At 39.7% G+C, this 17,205-nt stretch overlaps 1 protein-coding gene across 13 annotated transcripts in view; it reads left to right on the plus strand.

Moving 5' to 3' along the window:
- Positions 1 to 16,829, plus strand: part of adgrg6 (adhesion G protein-coupled receptor G6) — a 49,645-nt gene extending 32,816 nt beyond the window's left edge. For 10 of the 13 annotated variants that reach the window (XM_064340152.1, XM_064340153.1, XM_064340150.1 and 7 more), the window contains 19 exons: positions 438 to 526; positions 701 to 753; positions 866 to 910; positions 1,257 to 1,399; positions 1,675 to 1,789; positions 2,017 to 2,105; positions 2,474 to 2,675; positions 2,828 to 2,993; positions 4,516 to 4,656; positions 5,064 to 5,183; positions 5,414 to 5,459; positions 5,697 to 5,803; positions 6,484 to 6,611; positions 7,403 to 7,671; positions 8,187 to 8,289; positions 8,766 to 9,049; positions 9,393 to 9,494; positions 9,783 to 9,938; positions 13,214 to 16,829. In XM_064340152.1, the coding sequence (XP_064196222.1) occupies positions 438 to 526; positions 701 to 753; positions 866 to 910; positions 1,257 to 1,399; positions 1,675 to 1,789; positions 2,017 to 2,105; positions 2,474 to 2,675; positions 2,828 to 2,993; positions 4,516 to 4,656; positions 5,064 to 5,183; positions 5,414 to 5,459; positions 5,697 to 5,803; positions 6,484 to 6,611; positions 7,403 to 7,671; positions 8,187 to 8,289; positions 8,766 to 9,049; positions 9,393 to 9,494; positions 9,783 to 9,938; positions 13,214 to 13,395 (2,540 nt within the window). In that variant the 3' untranslated portion in view covers positions 13,396 to 16,829. Of the gene's footprint in view, positions 1 to 437; positions 527 to 700; positions 754 to 865; positions 911 to 1,256; positions 1,400 to 1,674; positions 1,790 to 2,016; positions 2,106 to 2,473; positions 2,676 to 2,827; positions 2,994 to 4,515; positions 4,657 to 5,063; positions 5,184 to 5,413; positions 5,460 to 5,696; positions 5,804 to 6,483; positions 6,612 to 7,402; positions 7,672 to 8,186; positions 8,290 to 8,765; positions 9,050 to 9,392; positions 9,495 to 9,782; positions 9,939 to 10,295; positions 10,335 to 13,168 lie in introns of all 13 variants that reach the window. The other 3 variants (XM_064340158.1, XM_064340157.1, XM_064340156.1) reach the window with 3 other exon arrangements.
- The last annotated feature ends 376 nt before the right edge of the window (positions 16,830 to 17,205 follow it).

Below are 17,205 nucleotides of genomic sequence, written 5' to 3' on the forward strand. Positions count from 1 at the left end.
AGCAGAAGACAAGACAAGTGATTTTTAAATACACATATATGTTACAAACTGTTGAGTTGTCATTAAATCAGTCTTTTATTGGTGACTAAGTATAATAATACAATTTTTATTTATTCTTTATTTAGCCAGTTAGGTCCCAATGTGATATAATATATCATCTTCCAGGGAAGTCCTGCAATGAATTCCATGTTCATTAATGCTACATTAGTATATTACTGTGATAAATATATATTCGCTCCTATGACATTTTATTTATTAACATTCTTTCAGTGAGTTGATCACGCCACTCCAAATAACATCATTTTGGGCTATACCTCCTGCTATGCGACACAAAAAATGCATTTGAGTTGTACTGTTCCCCCCACCACCCCCCAAAAAAAATAAATCTGATAATTGCAAATAATGGCATTAATGTAGGAACTGTCTTTTGTTTGCAGAGGGACTTTACTACAGACTTTCGTTTGTTGTAAATGACAACCAGGCAAAAAATTCTGAATTGGAGGTAGAGAGGACTGTCATGCTTTGGGTAAGCCAGTTTAATTTAAGATTAAATTCTATGTGTTGAACATTAATGGCCTACAAGAGTGCCTTGCATATTTGAACACTTACTGATAAGTACAGATACCTGATGTAAGCGTGATATATAAACATACTATACTAATAGATATGCTAATTAATGAATTTTTTTTTTTTTTTACAGCTTAATCAAACATTTAAAAACTGGACATACAATGTGTATGTTGTTGATGACAGGTAAGAGATAGATTTCAGTGTTTTCACTGCATGTAAATATCTTATGTGTATTTTTACTATGCCACATCATTCTTTATGATTAAAAAAAAAACTGTGATTGTTTTCCTCTCAGCGTTCAGCTTTCTAATGTTGGCGGTGGTTCCAGTGCTGCTAAACGGTAAGCCTGGCTTTTTTTTACTGGGTAGTAATGAAATGCACTTACTCCTGTGATTAACTCTTTTTGTATGTCGCTCCAGATAAGAGCATTTGCTAAGTGCTTGTAATGAAACGTGATGTAATGCACAGCACATCCATGTTTGAGGAGAGGCTTGACGGAACATGTTTAAAGACAAAAAGAAAGCAAAGTCAGACACTCTTGCCATTAGCAGCATTTCAGTGTAATTGAACACACCTTCCATCAAAGTTTTCTGTTTCAGCCTTACATACCAATGCTGGTGACTAATGTTAACCCTTTGGATCCTGAATCTCTGCTAATTTCTCAGTATCGTTTCCTCCGCATACAGGTACACCTGTCGAGCCCTGCTGATTTACAGGTACACCACCGAGAGCCCACTGGAAGAGGCAGTGATCCAGGACAGGCTGCTGAAGAAAAACTTGAACGTTGGAAGTGGCCTAGTGCTGGATTCCTTCGCTGTCCAGGCTGTGGGTACGGAACAATCTCCATTATTTCAAATTAGCCCTCGTCAAAGCGCAGGGAAGTAGCAGCAAAGCTTCCTTGAACAACTCTACTGAGATGTAGGGCCTAGATAATCATCTCCTGCAACAAAAATAATCTGTAAATTAATGAAAAACCTGTAAATAAATAAAGCTGTATTATGTCACGAAGTGCCTACTGTCAGCATAGATTCTTAATATTTTTTTGGAAGATACATGATATATAAGAGCAGGAAATCTGTTGTGTGCATCCCTGTGTCTACACAGAGAACTGTGAAGCAGAAGAAAATCCCACACATTACAACTGGCCTGAAAGCAGGCCGACGGTGACCCAGTTTGTCCCCTGCTTTCCCAACAAGGCACTGAACGCCTCCAGAACATGGTGAGTCTCAGAAGATTAAGCACTCCCAGTAATCACTCCCAGCCTACGGAGGATTACTCAGCCCAAAATGAAAAGGAAAAAGGGAAATTAAACTGAAAATGAAAATAGAAAAAGCAAATAGTTATGGAGGATTATTCAGCTAAATGGTATCTTCCTACAGTAAGTAGGTTCTCTGTTTACATTAAAGCAGAACTGTTGTTACATTGATGCTGTATGCTCCTTTGCAGCGTGCTAAACTCACAAAACTACTCTTCATTCTGGGACTCTCCTGACTTCACCAACTGCACTGATATTGACGGCATTGAGGTATCTGCAGGTATGTCCCTATGAAGTCCTTTCGATGTCAAACCACCGCCTCTGTGAAGTGTGGAAAAAATTACATTCTAACCACTGGATTCAATCACCATTTTCCCCTCTGCCAACAAACAAAGGCGAGCATGTTTATTTCACTTCCCAAAAAACAGCTTGGCAAGTTAAATTCGATGCTTGCTAAACATTCCAAATTAGGTGTGAAGAAAAACTAACACTTGTGCTAAATTGTGAGGCAAGGTTAAGGGCAAAGGCTGATTAAATCCAGACCTAAATCACACTCAGTTTTTTTTTCACTTAGTGTGCAATAGCGTGTAATAGCCTACTTTTCCATTAAGTGGTGCCTATATATCTGCTGTTAATGCCTCCTGATAGAAAACGCGGCAGACGTGGTCACGCAGCTGGCTGACATAACGCAGAAGGAGCTCTCGACCAATGAGGTCTCGAAGGTCGTCACCAAGCTGAAAGAGATCGTCAACGTGGCCAAAATCAACGCATCCCTGGCTTTTAGCATGGTGACCGTCTTCTCCAACGTGATGACAAGCTCTGATACAGCGCTGGCAGCCACCTCAGAACTGTAAGCCCCCCCCGACACACCCCAACCCCCCCCCACCCAGCCCTCCGAGCTCTCTGAGCTCTCTGAGCACTGACAGAACCAGAGCACCACCCTCTGCTGTAATCGTGTGTTTGCGTAATGTATTCATTTAAGCTTTATCTCCAATGGCAAAGGGCCCTGAAAACCGTGGACGAGATGGTCCAGAAGATTGTGTTCGATGGGCCGTCCCTGAGCATCTCTTCCGAAAACCTGGCCCTGGGAATCTCCTCCCTCAACACCAGCGATTACAACGGGACGTCCTTCAGCGCGTTCCATGCCCCCAACACTACTGACGTTCAGGTACACATCCTCCCAGTGTCTTTTCTGGTTGCGCCAAACCAAAAAAAAAAAACTTCTCAACTAATCAGCACATTCCATAATATAGTGTAAAACAGCATGTGAAATGTATTTGTATGTTGCCTGTCTCACGAAGCCAATTTGTCTGAAAAAAATTATTCCATTGCATTACACTAGACAACCTTTAGTTACATGGTGTGAAGATTAAACTTCATGAGAAGTACGAAAAGGAGGAGGCAAGTTTTCTATTAATGTACAGTATCAATCAATAATGACAAAAATTGAGATACAGTGGTTTTCTTATAACACAAACTTTTCGAGTGGAACTTTGGAAGAGCTATGCGAGAAAGTAATATCTAAGGAATGCAACAGAAAACGTTTGCCTTGTGACATATACTGTGATTGATACGCGTACTGTAGATCAAATATGAAAACACTAGAGCTAACTGTCAGATATTTCAGCACTTTTGGACATGTAAATTTGAGAGAGAACAGAACCCAGAATAGCTAAGAGAAGTTTGGACATGAATTTAAGGAAAAGTGGGGGGGGGGGGGGGTGGGGGGGGGGGGGGGAAGGATTTTACAGTTGAACCAACATTAGACAAAATATACAGGGATGTCACGCCACACTGTTAGGAGCCAGGAAGTAAAGACGGATTCCTGGAAGGCTTCTGGAGCTGAAACCACAGATGGAAAGTGTAGCTCTGTGTGAAGGTGACTCATTAATATGAAACCTGTATATACTATTTAAAATGACTGGCAGTTTGTATATTTGTCTGACTCTTTAGAGCGTGTTTTTTTTTTTTTTTTTTGTTTCTAAATATGTAAGTAGTACAAAAAGCTTAATCAAAAACTCGTTTTCTGGAATAATATTTAAGCAAGCATTTCCACTGTTTATTTGTCTGGCTGCATTTCCCCCGTTGCACGTTCTCCCTGCTTTCTCCTGCTATGTTTCAAAAGTGGCACTTTGAAATTTTGTATCTGTAATGTCGGGTGAATCATGGACATTGTGAGATGGTAATGTCGTTTTAAGTGTCTCATACAGAAAGCCGCAGGATGTTGTCAGCGTCACTGAAGAACCGTGTATCTCCAGAAAATAGAGTTGTCAGAAACAATGATCTTTTTTTCCAGTTACCGACAAAACACATTCAAAACACAGTCTCTTGGGGGGTTTGAAGAGCTAACCTCCGTTGTTTTAGACGTACATACACAGTGCTTTTAACTGAATGACACCTCACAGTGCGTGTAAAAAAGTAACATGACCAAAAACGGTACTTTTTAAAAAACAATTTTTGTATGACGCTGATGATAAACTGACCAATTTACATTATACTGAGTTTCCAGGATACCACGGTCCTGGGCTTGAGTCTGAGGTAGGGTGCTTGAGCTACTGTGTTCATCCTCACAAGAGCCGGGGAAAATACAGCTCTATAAAAGTCTCAGGGAATGCGCGCGGCGTAAGAGTGTAAGTAGCCTCAGATAAGAGTTAATGCTGGAAAGCCGTGCGGTTTATCTTCCTCTGCAGATTGATTTTGAGTCGGAGCAGCTGAATCCCCTGGCCGCCGTCACGCTCCCGGCTACGCTGCTGAGCAACCTCAGCGCGGCCGACGTGGAGTCCAGCTACCGCATTAATTTCATGTTCTTCAGTAAGGTTGGGCTGTTTCAGGTGAGTTTCCTGAAAACACACGCACGCACACACTCCCACATACACACACACACACACACACACCCTCATGCACATACACACACTCCCACACGCACACCCACACACACACACATCCGTGCACACACACACACACACACACACACATTACAAAGACACACATGCATGCATACACTCAAACATGCGCGCTCACACACACAAACAGAATTCAGAATACACAGCACGCAACTGATGATTTACTTTCATATGACTTAAACCTTTAAAAACATTTTTGTGTCTGTTTTGTTATTGTCTGATGTTTTCATGTCTCCTTTCAAGAAGTAAAATTTCTGAAAACCAATTTGATTTGATTTCATAATTATAACAATCACAGTAAATACATTTGTTTTTTAAATTCTTTTTCTTCCTAGGATCACACATCTAATGGGCTGAACTTAAGAAGCTATGTGGTTGCTAGCAGTGTGGGCAGTGAGACCATCAGAGACCTACAGGATCCTGTGAAAATAGAGATTGTACACTTGCAAAACCAGGTAAAAAGACTAGACTTCCCCATCCAGTGACGCATTTGAAGCAATATCTTTTTAGCCCTCCCTGCTATAATTTAAGTAAATGTCAATCTTTAAATGTATTACCCTGAGTGCATCCAGCTCGAATAGGTAATGACTCGAATGGAAATGAATGATTGAGCTGCTATGTCTGTGATGGAATTATTAACTGAAAAAAATCCTATAATAAAATCCACTGTGCTCATTTCTTCCAGTCAAATCCAAAGCCTGTGTGTGTGTTTTGGGATTTTTCCATCAAAAGTAAGTCTTTGCACATGGACCAGATTTTTTTTTCAAATTTATATTAAGGAAACATAAACATAAATCTCTCATGCTATTATAATCAAAATGTTGAACATATATTCTGCGTTATTAATTATGGCTATGCATACTGCTGGACAGTCACCGCTATACACTAATGACGTTAGCGAAAATTGTGGCTTATCGCCATCTATGCTTTCAGAAAGGGGTGACCGCCTTCTCTTTTCTCTCCACTAGATGGCACTGGCGGCTGGAACAGCGAGGGCTGCCGGGTCAGCCCCGAGTCCAACCAGTACAAGACCGTCTGCCTGTGCGACCACCTGACGCACTTTGGCATTTTAATGGTGAGGCCCGAGCGTCCTCCCGCGGCACTCCGACGGCGCTGAAAGCTCGAGGCAGAATAGCGCAATAGATGCTGCGAGCCCTGAGGCCATTTTAGACCGGAGATTGGCTCGGAAGAAAAGGAAAAGTTCAGGCGCGCAGACGAACAGCGGGACCACTCACAGTGGAAATTATGCCTCATTTTAACAAGGCATAGAAGGCTTATTTTTAGTGCCTCCTTTTCAGCTATTTAATTTGAGCACTACATCAAGTTGAAGGATTCTAATACACTGCAAAATAAAAAAAGTTTTACTCTTGTAATGAGACCTTACTTTTCTTCTCTCAAGTGGAAAGTACTAGCTTGTTAAGTTACTTTTAGATTGACAGGTGAAATTGTCTTACGTCATTGGCATATCAAATGAGTAAAACTGTGTGACCTCATCTTTTTGTGTTATTTACGAAAAAATGTGAAATAAATAAGATTTTAGGTCTAAATATAAGACTAAAATACTAAAATAAGATTTACTTCTTTATTTGTTTTTGCTGTGTAAAGTCAATGTATTCCTAACGGTGAGTTGTGTTTAGTTTAAAGTATGATTAGAGGAACATGCACAAACACAAGATTGGCTGGATGTTCAAAATTCACTTCCCCCGAGTATTTTTTCTTTAATGCTGATTATTACTCTTCCATCTGTTTTCTCAGGACATATCCGGATCCGCAGCAAAGATTGATGCGCAGAACACCAAGATCCTCACCTTCATCACCTACATCGGCTGTGGCATATCCGCCATTTTCTCAGCCGCCACACTTCTCACCTACATCGCCTTCGAGTGAGTCTCTCGGGCCTTGTTTATGCCCACAGGCGATACAGTTGACGAATCGGATTTCAGTATCTGCCCTCACGTGATTTTTGGCATGCTGATTCCTTCGACTCTGTAAATTCTACATTCAGCAAACCAAGCCATGTTCTTTTTGGCTGTTGCACCCAGCATTTCACCCGACCTGTCAATTAGCTCTGTAGCAGGGTGCCTCACACCTCTTGTGCTTATTATAGGATGCCATCTCTCAGCAGAATGTCGGCAACAAGAGAAGACAAGCTGGAGCATTTAGACTAAAATCCGTTAACAGTGGAATCTGACCCAGACTATGTCGAGATGTGATCTGAATCAGATACCCAGTCCATATCTGAATTCTTGTGCTCAGTGTGTCTATGTGACATGCATGTGACATGCTTTAAAAATTGGACACATGTTGCATTAATAGACATGTGTACTGTAAATTAACAGGGCGAATGAGGACCTTAGCAGATCCTGATGAGCCCTACTGATTATTTCCCTCCAGCTGCGTCCAGTTCTTACAGTGCAGTCAGCCATAAAAAACCTCTTCTGGAGGGATATCCAATCGGAGTCAACTGGTTTACTGTACACGTGGGGCAGTCGACTTCATTCAAATTGTGACTTCAACGAACTGATAAATATCTTCGATAGAATTAAAACGTGCAGATTCCATCACCCTCAAAGAAATGCATCAGCCATTTTTTTAAATATACTTAGTTCAGCTTGCTGAAGCTACTGTGACTTCTGTCTTTGTGTACATTTGCCACATTTGTTTTTTTTTACAGGAAATTGCGCAGGGACTATCCTTCTAAGATCTTAATGAACCTCAGCACCTCGCTCCTCATGCTGAACATGGTGTTCCTCCTGGACGGCTGGCTGGCGTCCTTCGACAATGAAGGCCTGTGCATCGCCGTGGCCGTCTTCCTGCACTACTTCCTGCTCACCTCCTTCACCTGGATGGGCCTGGAATCCGTTCACATGTACATCGCCCTGGTCAAGGTCTTCAACACCTACATCCGGAGGTACATCCTCAAGTTCTGCATCGTCGGATGGGGTAGGTCTCGCCTAACAGACACCGCGTCAGTGTGCTGACTTGTGAATAACAGTGTCTGTTAATTGAATGTGATGTATCTATTAACCTTTATTTATGCAGGGTAGGTTGACTGAGCACAGTTGCTCTTCTACAACAACACCCTGTAATAGCTCCTCTCTCCCAAGTACCCTAACTTGCATGTCTTTGGATTTTTGGATGCATCTGACTGTTGTGGATAAAAACGTCTGCTAGATCAATGTAATACAACGTAAATTATCGTAACAAATCTATATTGTCACACATGAAGTGTTTTTGGGTTTTTTTACTGGCTGTGGACTAGCTCTTGGTACCTCAAAATTTATGCATCAGAATTTTACAAAAATGACTTGGTATGATAATAGTGAAATGTATGAGATTTTTCTTACTTGCTAAACACACAATAAACTGAGAGTGAAGCCATAAATGCAATTGCATTTAAAGGGAGGAATTTAGATCAAATATAAAATGACTGTTTACCAGCATTTCCTTCTGTTTAGGTCTGCCTGCTACAATCATATCTATCGTGGTAGCCATTGACAGGAAGTTCTATGGGAAGGAGTACTATGGTAAAGAGGAGAATGGTCAAGGCTCTTCTGAATTGTAAGTCCTGTAGTATTACATACTACAGATACTGTAACTACTATTAAAGTATGCTTTACTTTTACTTCTAAAGTATACTGTCTATATTTGCTTGAGAGCTATCTCGCCTATGACACCATACATTTGTGCCTATGTCTCATGTCTCATTTTACTACTTACCAAAGTACACTTTGGTGTACTTTGGTAATATGATTTTAAGTCGCATTACAAGACAAAAACACTTGTTAAGATAGACTGTTTTTCCAGTGTAATGTACATACGGTAAGTAGGCTTACCTTGATCATGGCAGGGAGAATAAAATAGGGATAGGGCAGGCAAACGTCACTTTGTACATAGGAAACAGAGAGGAGCTCCACCAATCACTAAGGACATTGCTAACAACCATTAGAATGACGACAATGTTGATTGGTGGAAACTTTCTCACCATGCTTTCTGGTCCCCTGCGGGTACTGACATTCCTCATCTCCTTCCCACAGCTGTTGGATTAGGAATCAGCTGGTTTTCCTCTTGACGTGCGTGACCTACTTCTGCCTCATCTTCCTGTTGAACGTGGCCATGTTCATCGTGGTGATGAAGCAGATCTGCGGACGCAACGGCAAGCGCAGCAACCGGACGCTGCGCGAGGAGGTCCTGCGCAACCTGCGCAGCGTGGTCAGCCTCACCTTCCTGCTGGGCATGACCTGGGGCTTCGCCTTCTTCGCCTGGGGCCCCGTCAACCTGGCCTTCATGTACCTCTTCTCCATCTTCAACTCCCTGCAAGGTGCGCTTGCTGTTTCTGTTTCCCATGACAACTGAGAGGAAATGATGCAACAACAAACAAAAAAAACTGTCACTAACAGATCCATTAGGCCCTGCTTTCAAAGATTTTCATACATGGCAAGTTTGCCTTCGGTGGTTACCTAAGCAACGTAATTGAAAGTTTGAGAAATTCAACGATCAAAACAGGTGCCACAGCCATGTAATGCATCTTCAGTACCACCAGAGGACTCCCTTGGGTCTATAAATGACATCTCAATGTTAACTCTTCGCATTAAGCCTTAGTTAGCAAGCTGACACACATAATTGTGTATATTGTTGACATCTTACTGTTCACTCCCCAACAGGGTTATTTATCTTCATATTTCACTGTGCAATGAAAGAAAATGTTCAAAAACAATGGAGGAGATATCTGTGCTGCGGAAAATTCCGTCTGGCTGAAAATTCAGGTGAGCGCATTTACTTCCTTCTGCGGTATGACATCAGCAAGAATGTTTGATATGTTTATCGCATCCAAATCCTTTTGACTACATTAAAACTGAATGTATTTGACACGTTTCATCAGGAATAACACTGAACAGGGTTTTTGACAATCCAGAGAACTGATCTGCACCGTCGGCTGAATACTCTGTGAAATGAGATATCGAAAATGCGTACGAAAATAGCAGAATTAAACTCACTTGTTTTACGTTTGCACTTGTTGTTCAGTTGTGATGTCTTTTTTTACATTTTTGCAGACTGGAGTAAGACTGCGACGAACAACACAAAGAAGGTCAGCTCTGATAACATAGGGAAGTCCCTCTCCTCCAGCTCTTTCGGCTCCAGCACTGCTAACTGGACCTCCAAGGCCAAAGCAACACTAAACCCATTTGCAAAGCGGAGCAGCAATGCAGGTACGGGGCTCAGGTGCTGGATGTGTGTGTGCGGAGGGGGGGGTATATCCACTGTCCTGACTTCATGTGGCAGTTTAATATACATCTATGCTGGTAGTGTACTGTTTCATGTGACATATTGTTCATTTAAAAACAAAATTATGTTCGTTTTGAGACAAATAGCAGGTTTGGTGTGCACTGAAGTTTGTATTGATGGACAACAGTTGCTGATTTTGCTCCCGGTCCAAAGACTCGTTATTTTCCAAGGACTTGTCAGTGCATGTTGGCCTCGTGTTGTTTTCTTGATGTTTTTCCCAAATGTTTGCCCAAATGTGGTGCCTTACCCTTCTGATCCTTGTATTTATGTTTGTGGTGTAGATAATGTCCACCAATAATGGCAAGGCGAACCTTCCAGAGGTAAACTACATCATAGCCAGCTTGACTCCATGCTTCTTTACATTGTGTGTTTGGCCTTTCCCATAGGATGTTAAGAGCAACCTTTAGACCTTTTAAGGCTCAAGGCTGTAGTCCTTCATAAACATCACAATTTGCAAACCTTGTCTTTTATCTTAGCTGCTTTGGTTATCAAAGGAGATAGATTCATGGGTATTTAGAACTTTTAAAAACAAACAATGCACAGCAAAGTTTAGATGCCAGTATACAGGTTGTGCCCTAGTTAGGTTACATCTTGGTGTTGGTTTGAACAAAAACTCAAGCTTTGTCGTTACCTTGGTTATACCTGTAAATCGAACACAGAAGTCACCTAAGGTGAATGGATTCATTTTACAGGTTGACATGCCTTGCCCTTTCGAAAAGGTCTAAATGTTGCGTTCACCCACACAACACTAATTTCATCACGGTGAGCCACTGTTTTCTGCTTGGATCTGCTTGCAGATGTACCACAGTAAAACACAAGGCTTGCATCGCGGCATCAACGTGTCAGACAGACACTGTGTGCGCAGAATGCATTCTAAGAGAGGTCATTCATTTGTAGTACTGCAGTGGTGTTAGTCCAGAGGTATGTTTCACCGGTATGCTGACAACAACCGTTATCCAAGAACTGGAGTTATGCACCATACCATGCTGCAGTGAATGGATAGAGATTTGCGCTTGCCTCCTCAAAACCTGTGTTTTGAACCGCCTGTAGAATAGCAGAACTGCTGAGAAATTCTTATGTGCATATTTTATGGTTGATCACAGCATCAGCTGCATTAGTTTGTTTAATGATCTCTGTTTTACAGCAGATAAAAACATCGCCATTCATTCCCAGAGTGGACGCAAGGGTCCAATATATAATTCTTTTTTGTAACAGCCATTTTAAACCTGTAGTATTTCAGAGGATGGATCCCACAGTATATTCAGATTGTCAGAAAGCTGATATGTTTCCTCGTGTCTCTCGCACTTGTTACCTCTCTCTCATTGGTGTGTCACTGCTTAGGGCACGGCTGTCCAACCCTATTCTTGGAGACCTAACGTCCAGTAGGCTTTCATTTCAACCCTAATTTGGCACACCTGATTCTACTAATTAGGAGATCGACAAGATGTCTCGCTGTTGAATCAGGTGTGCTTTGTTAGCGTTGGAGTGAAAACACGATCTACCCGACCGTACAGATCTACAGAACGTTAGATCTCCAGGAACAGAGTTGGGTAGCACTGTCTTAGACATTTAATGCATCTGCCAAGCTTACCATCTCCCATTGCTTCCAGATGCGTGTACATCCATCTCTGCAATTTTGTTTATGATGTCATGATTACCAATAAAAAGATTCATTATTGTGGACTTATCTGAGTCTGCATACTTTATGAAGCTGCCAAAGTTAAGGTCATAGAAATCTAGGTGGCCAGGCATGGGGAGTCATTGAACGCTACACATTCTGTGTGCATATTATATACATTCTGTCTCAGGAAATATAACAAGACATTGTGATTATTGACAATGCAGTGGTGATTTACTTTGTTGAAGCCCTTCTAATATTTTGGAACTAATTCTAATAACACGCTTAAATTTGTTTTGGAGTGTGCTTTTAACACACCTATTTATATGGGACACATCTGCAGATCTTACTCGAACTATTTAAATTTTAAACATTTTTGTGTGCTAAGAAACGATTAAACATTTTTAACATTGAAGTTCCAAGTAATTGGTCAATTGTTGTATATGTGTAAATACTGGATTACTAAGAAGGAACTGAAAAAAAAACAAGACTGGTTAAATGTTGGACCTGTTACATATATTACAGATGTGGTGCACACTATTCAAATTCTGTTTCTCTCTTTGCTTACACAATATGACTATTCCAAACAAACTCAGTGTATTTTTTCAGGCCCTGCAAAGAAGGAGTTAAGCAGCTCTAGCTCTTTAACCAAATGCAAAGGTTTTTGTTCTAAGACCTGTCTGTGTACCTCCTGCCAAACTTCCACCTCTCTTTAAATCTCCCTGCTGTTGGAGCAGTTGCTCAAAGATAATCAAACCAAGGCAGACAATCCAAGATCTTCACACAGTGCACCAGTCAGAATGAAACTGATGGGGAGAAAAGTCAACATTCTGGTGCTGGTTTTTGTGTGGTTAATGTCAGTGAAATTTCTAGGGGATTTGAAAGTGATGGTCTCTCTGGAATGAATTCCATGGGAATACACAGATACATCTATGCAAGTTGCAGAAAATTTGGAACTCAATTTTAAACAAAGCTTTGGAGGTTTTGAATGTTCTTATTGTAAATGAATTATCCAATTTTAAAAATAATATTTTAGCAAGTAACACTTGCTCATAGCCAAATTGATTCAAAATGTTTAAATAGAAAGTGCACTGTAATTGTTTAAATTGGGTTACAAATAACTGCAATAATGTATATAAACTGTATTCTCTATATATACATGATCTGTGTGGGTGTGTCCATCTGTGTATTTGTATATTTATCATGATATATTTTCTTACTGGCTAACTAAGGCTAAAAGCAAACAAAATGCTGTGAGATGCATAAGAGAATATTTATTGTATTATGCATTTTATTGTGAAAATGTCTGGCCAAGAACAGGTCTTGCTAGTGTTATGAGAATTAACATCTTGACACAAAAAATTGGTGGAGCTTCCAGTGGCTACCAGCAACTGAACAGTTTGAACCAATCATTGTGTTTTGCATTGTGTTGAGAAGCAAAACATTCTGTTTGGTTTTCAAACATGTCAATGATTGACAGGCAGTCATAGCTCCACCCATTTTTGATGACATCATACTTCATTCTCCCATCTCTAGGTTTTACCATCTCGCTCCGCTGACGCAGTCTTTGCCTTTGCCCAGGTAAAGGCTACGCCAGCCAGACAAGCCCCAAATTCAGCCCTGCCGATGGGGACGGCTCCTCCTCTATCATCCCTGTGCACCAGGTCATCGACAAGGTGAAAGGCTACTGCTCCGTCCGCTCCGACAACTTCTACAAGAACATCATCATGTCGGACAGCTTCAGCCACAGCACCAAGTTCTAGACCCGCTCCCCCACCCCCCCGCCCCCCTGCTAAAGTGTGTTGAGTCATCCTAGATGCGCTTGCATAACAAACTCCAGAGCAAAATGAATATATGTGCACCGTGCAATGCCAAGGTAACCAATGAAACAGCAGCCAGGGAAAACAGGAAACACAACAGGATAGATCTATAGATCCACATGCAGGAAGTAGCGTGAGCTTGTCATTTACATACTGTGATGTTAAACGTGAATTGGTTACATGTTACATGTTCTGTAAATATAACTTTTTTTCTGTGCTTTTTCTAATTGCTTTCTGTGCATATAGTTTTTTTTTTTTTAGTTTTTTTTTTTGCACATACAGTGAGGTGGGTCTTGTTTTCTCTATAGAGAGCCTGCTGCCTGTACAGGAGACTGAAGACTGAACTTCCTTCATAGGCAGGGCATAAAAGAGAGAGGGGAGCTATTTAAAAAAAAGGCTATGGGAAATGTAAAACCCACAGAGACTGTTAAAAATATGCAAGTCATAGAGCTGCGGCACTGCTAGCTTCTGAAAGGGAACCATTTTGTTTTTTCTCCCTCCTGCTTTGTTTGTGAACCTTGTTATTTTGCTGGGAGGCATGTTGTTGCGACCTTTTGAAAAGACGACAAATATTGCATAAATATTATTACGTTGGTCAACTTTCAACTTATTACAATTGTTATTGTTTATAGTGTATTTTTTTAGCTTTTTTGCCTGCAGGTGCTCTGCTACTATGAGACGTGTTCAAAAAGAAGTGCATGACTGTTATTTGTGCAGTGCTGTTTTCTTCATCCATTGGATTAGTCCAAATGAGGGATTTCAATGCAAGTAGACTGGCCCATGACACACAGAAACTCATCTCATTATAGTCGTGGTTTTATGTTCTGAAAAACAGATTTTTTTTATTTTTACATTTTTTCACAGCATCATTTTCTTAAATCACATTACAATGACTTGTCCTGCAAGCCTTGCCGTGTATCTTGAGTGTTGGTTGCACACGTGTCACTTGAAGACGCTTTGTCTCTTTCATAAGCTTGCTAGGTACACTGGACATTTCTATATTTTAAATGATGCAACCATGTAAACAAGTTTTCTTCTGTATATGTGTAACAATAGAAAAAAAAAACCCTTTTAATATTATTGTATTTATTTCCGCAGGGAAAAATGGCCATAATGATTAAGCTGAAACATGCCAGCCAAAAGACCATAGATACGTTTGTGAATAATTCACTGCCAAACGATGATTCTCAAGAGAGAAGTTGACTTGGAGAGAGAAAGAGAGAAAAATTATTAAATCTCTTTTCTTCTAATGAATGTGGGAAGGAAAGTAGGGGCAGGCATTTTTTTTTTTTTTTTTTTTTGGATGAAAACCTGCAATTGCTCTTTTTTTCTGCACACAAAAAAAATGTTTCACAGTTACATGCCAGCTAGGGTTAAATGCATAACTTTAATAATGTTTGGAGGCCTGTTTAGGTAAGTATTTATTGTACTCTAAATTCAATAAAAATGTATGTTATAAATAATGAAACAAATATTATAAATTCAGTGGATATTTATAGTTTTGATAGGATGGTATTCTGTATTGATGTGTTTGTCGAGCTGTAAATTTACTTATGGGTTTACAAATTTTTAAATTAGCATTACTATGTTTTCCAAAAAAGTAGCAAAAAAATAGTACTGATGTTAAATAATGATACAGAAAATGGGGGGAAAGAATGTCAGTTTCAAAACTAGAAATAAATACAGCTAATAAATTTAGTGCTTTAGATTTTTTGGGAAGATTAAGATTATGACTATGGAATTCTTAATTCAGAGTTTCCTACAGTGCATTGAGTAACAGATTAATACTCACAGTAAAAAAAAATGCAATCAGATTATTAATACAAATCAAAAGGATTACCTAATTTTGATGAGGCAGACAAACTTTATGTAAAGAAAGAAAAGAAAATCTTTAAAAAGCCATGTGTGAATGATAATTTCTCAATACTGCATGTGGTGCATTATACCTGACACATACAGACCTATTATGCCCTTCAAGGTTATTCTCTTGTATTTAATATTCACTTGTCTTGGAAAATTATTGTCTTGCAGATTACGATTATATGACCACCTATTGCAGTAGATCATCTCACAAAGTCAGAATTTTAGTACAAGGGATAAAAATGATATACTGTAGCATTTGTGCAAACATGAAGATTGAACAACCATAGTAAAAATCTACACCGAACAAATTCAGACATTGCAAGGGTAGAAGCTTTTCAGAGTAAACTAAAATTATATAGCTTAAAAATACATTTTAATAGTCTGTATTTTATAGTCCACAGTCAATGTATTTCTGGTAAGAAGATTTTGCAACAGCATTTTCACATGCTGTTGTGTGCCTGATTCTCAGCAGCCTTAACACTCCTTACCTACTTCAAGCTGATAGGTTAAAGATGCACTTCAGTGCAAATGTGCATTCTGGGAAGGGCATATCCCCTCCTCCCAAAAAAGGTTTAGAATTATTACTTAATAGAAATCTGACACAATACCCAAATTATGATTAAAAGGGTATGATATCTGGGGCTAAATATCTCAATCAGTTTAAATGTCATTTTAAACAAGTCCAATAAATAAGAATGCATTTTCTTTTAAAAGATCTCATTTGACTGAACATGCTTTGTCTGCAGTCACTACTGGAATCAACAGCTTTATGTTATAAACAAATTAGGCCTTGTAAATTTGAACTCATTGGGATATTTGTGCTATAATCCCTTTAGTCCTTGGGTACCCCAAAATGTTATCCACTATTTTCACCTTTATCTATAGCTTCTCCAACTGTACAAGGTACTAAAGACTATCAGACATATTTAATACTTAATATCAATATCTAGTTATGATTTGAAGACCCATTGTAGAAACATAGCGAAAGTACATGAAGGAGAATGGTCATATGACCAGGCTTAGCAGATTTGGTTTTTTTAGTCAGTAGTTTTCTCAAAAGTCATAGCTAAACAATGAAACACATCATCACCGCCCAGTTCTGCTTAATGTAAAGTATGTGTTTTAAGTGAAGATTATATAGTCTTGACAGAAGAGTTATCGAAATGATTTAATCTGATTACTTTTGCCTGGCGTATATTTTTTTAGCTATTATTCAGTCCATTTATGAGACTGTAGCTATTGTGATGTAACAGGTATCACATTGAGTTGGAAGCAGAGCAGTAAAACCTATAGGTGAAATAAGCACAAATGAAGCGCTTCCACACACACTCACACACACACACACACATACACTCACACACCGCATGCGCACACACACACACACACAAACACACACACAGCTGTACAGTAACATGCCATGAAAGTGCTGTAACCTTAATGGAATATGTATGGTCAACTGGGAATCTTTTCTGCAAATCTATCTTGTGAATTTCCAATAAAACTGTTACAACACATATTGTGCCCATATTTTGCGTATTCTTTTATAATGAATTTTTCTGATTTGTGATACTACCTTTTTTCTTTTATTTGTGCATATAGAGCTTAATGATGGAGTAACTTAAAGTTACTAAGGATAGTAGCTCATATATAACAACAGATCTTTTACCACTCCGATCAAGCCAAATCTCCAGTGACTTACCTCCAATATTGAAAATTTGTACACGACAGCAAAACCACTGCAAAAAACCATGTAATGTATGGCATGCAGTACTTTATTGTTGAGTTCACATGATGCACATTGGAGCACTATTCCCATAATTATATCTGTTGTGTATTACATGTATTTGTGTGTAGAATAAGGCAAGTGAGCCGTGGCCACAGTGTGCTAAA

Source organism: Anguilla rostrata, chromosome 6, assembly GCF_018555375.3.
Source record: "Anguilla rostrata isolate EN2019 chromosome 6, ASM1855537v3, whole genome shotgun sequence".
Lineage (NCBI taxonomy): Eukaryota > Metazoa > Chordata > Actinopteri > Anguilliformes > Anguillidae > Anguilla > Anguilla rostrata.